This window comes from Triticum aestivum, chromosome 4A, assembly GCF_018294505.1.
Source record: "Triticum aestivum cultivar Chinese Spring chromosome 4A, IWGSC CS RefSeq v2.1, whole genome shotgun sequence".
Taxonomy (NCBI): Eukaryota; Viridiplantae; Streptophyta; class Magnoliopsida; order Poales; family Poaceae; genus Triticum; species Triticum aestivum.
In genome coordinates, this window is record NC_057803.1 from 547,311,760 (window position 1) to 547,320,106 (window position 8,347).

General features: G+C 51.7%; 1 protein-coding gene across 1 annotated transcript; it reads left to right on the forward strand.

Annotated features, from left to right (window-relative positions):
• Window positions 1–4,731: 4,731 nt before the first annotated feature.
• On the forward strand, window positions 4,732–7,959 carry LOC123086870 (4-coumarate--CoA ligase-like 5). The gene is made up of 6 exons (XM_044508692.1): window positions 4,732–5,832; window positions 6,060–6,249; window positions 6,847–6,992; window positions 7,077–7,144; window positions 7,352–7,454; window positions 7,539–7,959. The coding sequence occupies exons 1-6, from the start codon at window positions 4,834–4,836 to the stop codon at window positions 7,662–7,664; spliced, it is 1,632 nt and encodes a 543-aa protein (XP_044364627.1). The 5' UTR covers window positions 4,732–4,833; the 3' UTR covers window positions 7,665–7,959.
• Window positions 7,960–8,347: the final 388 nt, after the last annotated feature.

An 8,347-nucleotide genomic window follows, 5' to 3' on the forward strand; every position in this document is an offset into this window, starting at 1 on the left:
CTCAGATAGCTCTCCAGATCATCCCTCCTGCGAGCAATGCTTTCCATTTTCTCGCCCTGGACGAGATTCGCCTTCTTCCAGCGCGAGCACTCCTTGTTGGAGTCATTCAGAGCAGACTTCAGCCTGGTATTCTCTTCTTCCAACTGGCCGACCGAAGCCAGCTTCTGTTCGGCCAGAGCGACTCTGTCGTCAGCTTCCTTTCGGGCAGCAGCCAGATCCTGGTCCTTCTTTGCCAGAGCTTCTCTCAGCTTTTCTGCAAAGAAATGGTGCTTGATTCAGAAAGAGCAGAAGGGTACTCAAGCCCAAGGCAAACCAGTCGACAAACTCGTCTTACCATTGGCACCATCCTTAGCCTTTTGCAGCTCTGTCTTGGCCAGCTCCAAGTCAAGGTTCAGTTGGATCTGCTGTTTCTCCAAATCAGCAAAGCGAGCTCCCAGATCACAAGATTTCTGCAATCAAAGAGGAGAAGTTATTTTACAGCGAAAAACAACAAAGGCAATAAATACTAAGACTACGGTCGACTGCCCGCAGTCCACCATAGTCTCGGGGACTACACCCAGTGGGTGCACTTTGCGTGCCCCCACCGGTTCTGATCCCACTCGACCGGCCCGCCGAAGTCGAGTCCAGGAAGTAAAAAAAGGCAGAAAGAGAGAAAGTAGAACTCAGACTACAGTCGACTGCCAGCAGTCCACCGTAGTCTCGGGGACTACACCCAGTGGGTGCACTTTGCGTGCCCCCACCGGTTCTGATCCCACTCAACCAGACCGAGTGGAAGAGACAAACTACCAGTTTGGTTTATACATTCGAAAAAATACAACGACTACAGTCGACTGCCAGCAGTCCACCGTAGTCTCGGGGACTACACCCAGTGGGTGCACTCAGCGTGCCCCCACCGGTTCAAAAATTTCAATCGACGCACCCAGTGGGTGTACAGATGCAAAGATTTTCGGAAAAGAGTCTTCAGATAACATATCCTAACAAAACAAGCAGTGACCAATTAACCTGAACATTGCTTTGGAGGGCCGAGCTGGCGTCGTAGGCAGCCTGACTGGCGTCCCGCACCATCCTCATCTTCTCCATCATGATGCCCGCCTGACGTATGGCTTCCTTGGCAGCATTCGCTTCGTCCTCCGGGACATGATGGGTCGCAAAAACTGAAGGTGGGTCGACGGGAGCCTGAGCAGTCGACGAAGAGGGCAAGGCACTCGACAGTGGCACAGCAAAGGTAACAGAACCCCGATTGGCGTCGCCAGTGTCCTGAACGACTGGTTCCGTCCTTGGCGTCGACTGTGGCGCCTCGCTTGTAGGAGCCTGCCTATTTTTCCTCGTCAAAGGCCTCTCGGGCTCTTCATCATCATCAGGGAGGTCAATAACGTTGGGAGCTATGCAAAGTTCAATCGTCAAAATCACATCACCCAATGGTACACGTTGCAGTTGAATCGACCAAAATAAAGACAGTATGGCAGGAGTCATACCCAGTTTTGACGTGACCGCATCCTCCATCACCTCATCATCATCCCTGTAAGCTGAGGTCCTAGAAGTGGCAGCGCTGGCAGTTCCAAAGTTCGTCCGGTTAAAACAAGAAAAACAAACGGCGCTGAGCGTCGAGTGTATACAGAGGAAGACACTTACGCAGAAGCGACGGGGATGTCAATCTTAATCTTCGGCAACGCCTTCCGGATTTTCGGCTCCGCAACTTTGGGGTGCTTGGGCGCTTTCTCGGTCGGGGTTGGTGAAGAGATCCGAGGACGCTTCGAAGATTGACCAGCTTGAGCAGTCGCCTTTTCACGGACGCTCGGTCGTTCTTGGGCAAGTTTGGATCGCCTCTCCCTGCGAGGAGGCGACTCGACTTCTTCTTCGTCGCTCGAGTCTTCGCTTTCTCCATCCTCTTCACCATCAGAAGTCCACTCGCCACTGTCGCCGCCGCTCGCCTCGCCTTCCAAGTCTTGCCCTTGCTCTCCATTGGGCATCGAGTACATTTCAATGAGGGCCTGAAAAAATAACAATCAAAAGACATTCAGTCGACCGCAAACGGGACATCACATGGAGAGTCGGAAAGTTACTTACAGAAACATACCTGCTCCGGCTGACGCGAGTTGTCGAATGGAATCACCCTCCTGGATCCCCGAGGGTTGTCTTTGTTGCCAGTGATTCCTCTCAACCAGCTCTCCAAGGTATCCTCACTGACCTCCTCCGGGTGGATCCGAGTGGTATCTTCGAGCCCAGAATACATCCACATCGGATGATCGCGCGCCTGAAGGGGTTGGATGCGTCGACCGAGAAAGACCTCCAGCAGATCCATCCCGGTCACTCCGTCGCGGACGAGCTGGACGACCCGTTCGACCAGCTCCTTGACCTGCGCCTTCTCTTCTGGAACTATCTTCAGGGGAGCAGGCTTCTCCACTCGAGCCAAGGAGAAAGGAGGAAGCCCAGTCGACTGGCCAGGGGTCGGCTGATCCTTGCAGTAAAACCAAGTCGACTGCCAGCCCCGGACCGAGTCAGGAAGGATCATCGCTGGGAAAGTACTTTTGCTCCTCATCTGGATCCCCAGACCACCGCACATCTGGATCACCCGAGTCCTCTCGTCACTCGACTTGGTCTTTTTGACCGACTGGGAACGGCAAGTGAAGATATGTTTGAAGAGCCCCCAGTGCGGTCGACAGCCCAAGAAGTTTTCGCACATAGACACGAAAGCGGCCAGATAGACTATGGTATTCGGAGTAAAATGGTGGAGCTGAGCCCCAAAGAAGTTCAAAAAACCCCGGAAGAAAGGGTGGGGAGGCAGCGAGAACCCACGATCTATGTGAGTTGCTAAGAGGACGCACTCACCCTCTCTGGGCTGCGGCTCAGTTTCGTCTCCCGGGAGCCGAGCCGACTTGTGGGGGATAAATCCCCCTTCCACCAGGTCGTCGAGGTCGTCCTGCGTGATTGCCGAGCGGATCCAGTCGCCCTGGATCCAGCCCGCCGGCAGGCCGGACCTCGACGAGGATCCGCCCCGGTTGGTCCGCTTGCCCTTCGCCTTCGCGGTTGCCTTCTTCGCGCGTTCCAGCGCCGCCGTCTTGTCCTTCCCCATGGTGGCAGTTCGAGCTCGAGCGGAGATCCGGCGACGAGACGGGAGCAAGGGTGGCGGAGAAATCGGGAGAAAACAGAGAGAGAATGGTGGCGTGCGGAACAGAGCCCCGGCCCAACGCCTTATATGAGGCTGCTTCCGAGTGGCTGACTGGTAGGCCCGGACGGCCCTGCCAAATCCCGTGGCGATCGCGCGCGCGATACGTGGCGAAAAAGGTGGCGCGGGGATCGAGGCGGCTCCGCGCTATCCCATCCGTTTACTGCGGCCTCTCCCGTCCCGCGCGCTTCCCGAAATTTGGATCCCACGAAATCCGCGGGCAGCAGAACAACTCGTCGGACCGAAGATCTCCTCCGCACCGTCACTCAGAACTCTTCAAGTATAAGAACTCACTCGACAAAACCTAAGAATGGATCAAGGCGACTGGAAAGAAAGTTGTTGTCATCACTCTGGTCCATTGATCCGAAACAAGGTATGCTCACGACATGAAAAATGAGTCGGAGATGTGCTCAAACCCTTTCCCACTCAAACCTCGATCCATTCGGGGGCTAATGATGAAGCTATGTACCTAGGGTAGGGCATGGACCTGTCCAAACTGACCTACCCAAGGACACCTCCAGAAGAAAATGCATTTCAATCGACTTGGCGGTGTTTCACTCGACGGACTCGAAGACACTCGACCAAGAAGCAACCACTCGACCAAGATCCAACCACCCGACGGCCAGGAGACCTAAAGTCACTCCGCACGCTAACGGTCGGTCATTAAGTAGCTTTTATGGTCATCATAGCACTTTATTAGGGGCGTTACCAGTAACGCCCGACCTTAATGTACTTAAAACCCTGCATAACTGAGGGCCGGAGGGGTCTGGCGCACTCTATATAAGCCACCCCCTTCCTCAGTATAAAGGGTTCGCACCCCTGTAATTCATACTCTCATAATCCAGTCGACCGCCTCCGGGCTCCGAGACGTAGGGCTATTACTTCCTCCGAGAAGGGCCTGAACTCGTAAACCTTGCGTTCTTACAACTTCTCCATAGCTAAGATCTTGCCTCTCCATACTTACTCCCTACATCACTGTCAGACTTAGAACCACGACAGTGAGGGGATTTATAACGCGCTTTCTGAAAACAACACGTTGTCTTCCGCTTATCCCGGAGCATGTAGACACGTGTCCTCTATGCGCTTACTCGAACATGGCTCACTGGAAACGGACTATTCAACTGTTCCTCAAGAACCGGGCATCTGAGCTTGCAGGTAACCAAACTAAGGGCTTCTTTGATTCAAAGAATTCTCAAAGGAATTTCGGAGGATTCTAATCCTTAAGAACTTCTCCTATGTGGGTTGTTTGATTCGTAGGATTGTAAACCATATGAATTTTTTCATAGGACTCATTTGCACTATATTTCATAGGAAATTTTCCATCTACTCAAACCTCTTTAAAAGAATCATACGTTTTTCCTATGCACAATCAAACACTCATACAATTCTGTAGGATTCAAGATGACATGCCATTTTAATCTCACGTTTTTCCTATTCCTGCATTTTGAAAATCCTACTAATCAAAGAGGCCCTGACCAAATTTAATCCCAAAGCCACCCTGCATCTGGAGTAAGCCATGGCTTAAAAGCACTCTAGTTTACTATTCCGTCAATCAAGAAGAGCAGTTTCGTTGTTAGCGTGGAGATCCTCGCTCACACGCACTGTCGTGTCCCACTCCCATCCCACTGCTGCCACCCAGCTACCCAAAAACTGCCGAGCCAGTGATAATGCCGTCCCCTGCCGCCGTCGACCCCCTGAGCGGCTACTGCGCCGTCACGAGGACCTTCCACAGCCTCCGCGCGCCCATCCCGCTGCCGCCCCCATCCCCGCCGCTCTCCTTCCCGGCCTTCGCCTTCTCCCTCCTCCCCTCCCCGCTCCCGGCCCACGCCGCCTTCCTCGATGCCGCCACCGGCGAGGCCGTCCCCTTCCCGGCCTTCCTCGGCCAGGTCCGCGCCCTCGCCACGGCTCTCCGCGCCCACCTCCACATCTCCCGCGGCGACGTGGCCTTCGTCCTCGCGCCCCCCAGCCTCCACATCCCCGTGCTCTACTTCGCGCTCATGGCCGTCGGCGCCGTCGTCTCCCCCGCCAACCCGGCCCTAACCGCAGGGGAACTGGCCCACCTCGCCGCGCTCTCGAAACCCTCCGTCGCCTTCGCCGTCTCGAGCGCGGCCGGCAAGCTCCCACCCGGGCTCAGCGCCGTCCTCCTCGACTCGCCGAGATTCTCCTCGTTCTTGCACGGGCCCGGCGATGCCTTGGTCATGGACGCCGCTGTGATGCACCAATCGGATCCGGCGGCGATACTCTACTCCTCCGGCACCACCGGGAGCGCCAAAGCGGTGGTGCTGACGCACCGCAACCTCATGGCGACACGCGTCTTGCCTGGTCCGGCGCCGCCAGGCGAGGTTCTGATGCTGACCGTGCCGCTCTTCCACGTCTACGGATTCGTGTTCTGCCTCAGGCCTGTAATGGCGGCGCAAACACTTGTGTTGCACACGGCGGGGAGATTTGACACCAGGGGGGTGCTGGCAGCGGTGGGGAGGTTCCGGGTGACGCGGCTAGCCCTTGCGCCGCCGGCGCTGCTGGCGATTGTGCGAGCAGCTGAGGACGACGAGAGTGTGGCTGCCAGCGCAGCAACGCTGCAGGTGGTGCTCTGCGGCGGCGCATCCCTCTCACCGGAGCTTGTACGGCGGTTCTCGCATAAATTTCCCCACGTCTTTGTTTCACAGGTTGGCATTTTTGCTTCTTATATAAGAGTATTATAATTGAAGCCTGTATATTGTTCCAATGATTCCATTGTTTCATAAGATTCTGAAAAATTGTTTTATAAGACTCTCAAAAGAAGAAGAAGAATTGAAGCCTGTAGTGTTCCAATGATTCCATTGTGCCTTACGGTTATCTTTGATACTAACAATTTTGTATTGGTTACTCATGAGTTAACTTGCACTTGCAAAAGGGATATGGACTGACCGAGACTACAGCTGGTTTTTGCCGTTCCACTGGAGTAGAAGAAAGTCGACGAATCGGATCAGTTGGGCGTCTTTCACCGGGCGCTGAGGCGAAGATTATTGATCCTGCAACAGGGCATGCTCTGCCTCCGGGTCTGCCAGGCGAGCTTTGGGTCCGAGGACCTTTTGTAATGCAAGGTACAGTAATGATAACGATCATGTTATGCCATTATCATGTACGGAGTAGTAGAAAGCATTAGGGCAGCAATCCATCTGGTTCATACCAGCAATCATGCTACTTTGCTGCAATGTTGTTTTGATAGTTGTTGCTCAAGGCATCCGCAGTATATACCGACATGCATTTGCATCGTGAATTGCTCTATTTAGGGGACAAACTTCTTTGTGGTTCATTTGTTGTCTTGGTGAATGCATGATATGTCAGGTAAACAAGGACGGCAAGCATTGAACCGGTGTAACTGTTGATGACTACCATTCGAGCTACAAAAAATTGCTAGCCATGCTTTCTATGTACATACGTAGTATATAATTTAAGAAATACAGCAGACATTGAAGACAATTTGCATTTTACGTACATGATAAGCTAGCAAGTCAACATCACACCCTAATCTGTTCCTAGTCTTGATGGATATTGCTTTCTGCCAGGTCTGCATCTTCTTTTTGTCAATGGTGCATTCAGCAGATTTGTCGGATGCTAGGTTTTTGTTGCTATCACATAATAGTGGATATAAATTTTTCACTGACAGACACTCTATCTATTGTTAAACATTAGTATAGGCTACCTTGGTGACAAGGAATCCACCTCTGGGATTTTGGATTCTGAAGGGTGGTTGAGAACCGGGGATGTTTGTGTCATCGACAAAGATGGATTCCTCTCTGTGGTTGACCGGCTGAAAGAGATAATTAAGTACAAGGGCTACCAGGTAGTACCTACTATTACTTCAAAATTGCTGATAACCACCTCAGGATATGGAATGGATGTAGACTCTTACCTTTGTCTAATGCAGGTTGCTCCTACAGAACTGGAGGACCTGCTTCAAACGCACCCAGGTATCGACGAAGCCGCAGTTGTTGGGTAAGTATGCACCATAAGTCCATAACATGTACTCCCTCCGTTCGGAATTACTTGTCTCGAAAATGGATGTATCTAGAACTAAAATACATCTAGATACATCCATTTCTGCGACAAGTAATTCCGAACGGAGGGAGTAATAGATGTGTTGCACTTCTTCCCTGCATATGAACCATCATGACGAGCACATGTTAACTGTTTATCATACAGATACGCCGACGATCAGGCTGGCGAATTGCCGGTGGCATTTGTCGTAGGACGCTCCGGAAGCAACTTGCATGAGGCACAGATCAAAGACTTTGTCGCTAAACAGGTAGGAACTAGGTATTTGACATAGCTACTTCACTCTATATAATGTGTAGACATAGCCGAGCCTAATGGCTGTTGTGTATCACAGGTCGTGCACTATAAGCGAGTACATCGTGTTTTCCTTGTGGATTCCATACCGAAAAATGCTGCGGGGAAGATCTTGCGGAAGGACTTGGCTAAGTTAGCATTGCATCGGATTAACGCCAAATTATAACATGTTTGGCAGGAAGAAAAAATAGGTACAACATGCTTGTTTGTATGTTGGGAACATTAAAGTCAGTCGTGCTTGATACATAGATGTGCTTGATACATAGATAATGGATAGTTCCAATGTCTCCCGGTTGTGTAAAATGGAAGGAGTGTGAAAAGACATATGGCATCGCAGTGTGAAATACTCCTATAATATAAGATGTTATTACGACCAATGTACTCACATGAGACAGTGTGAAATACTCCTAAAATATAAGGTGTTACTTGTATCAGATATTGTTGCTGTTAAACCCCGTTAAGCCCCGTCGCTCGCATCGCAGGAAATTATGCTGTCATGGCAGCGTTTTTGGCTGTCATGGCAACCCTTTTTGGGTTCTGCTTTCAGTTAGTGTTTTCTTTGCTCGGTTCGTTAGATCACAGCTGAAGGAAGTGGTCTGGGCGTTCCCAGCGGCTTTGTAGGCGACTAGCACTAGCTCGGATCGTGGGATGACACGGTCGGCAGTGGAGTGAGGGCTACGGCATGATTTCCCGAAATGGAAAATTGAGCTGTTCCGGCATGTACCGGTAAATCTGGAGCCGCTCGTTGCAGTCTGAAGATTAGTGCAATACAGTATAAAAAGTGAACCATTCTGTTTCAGAAATACATAGCTATACAGTACGTGGGTCCCGTCAATGTCAGCTTTTGGT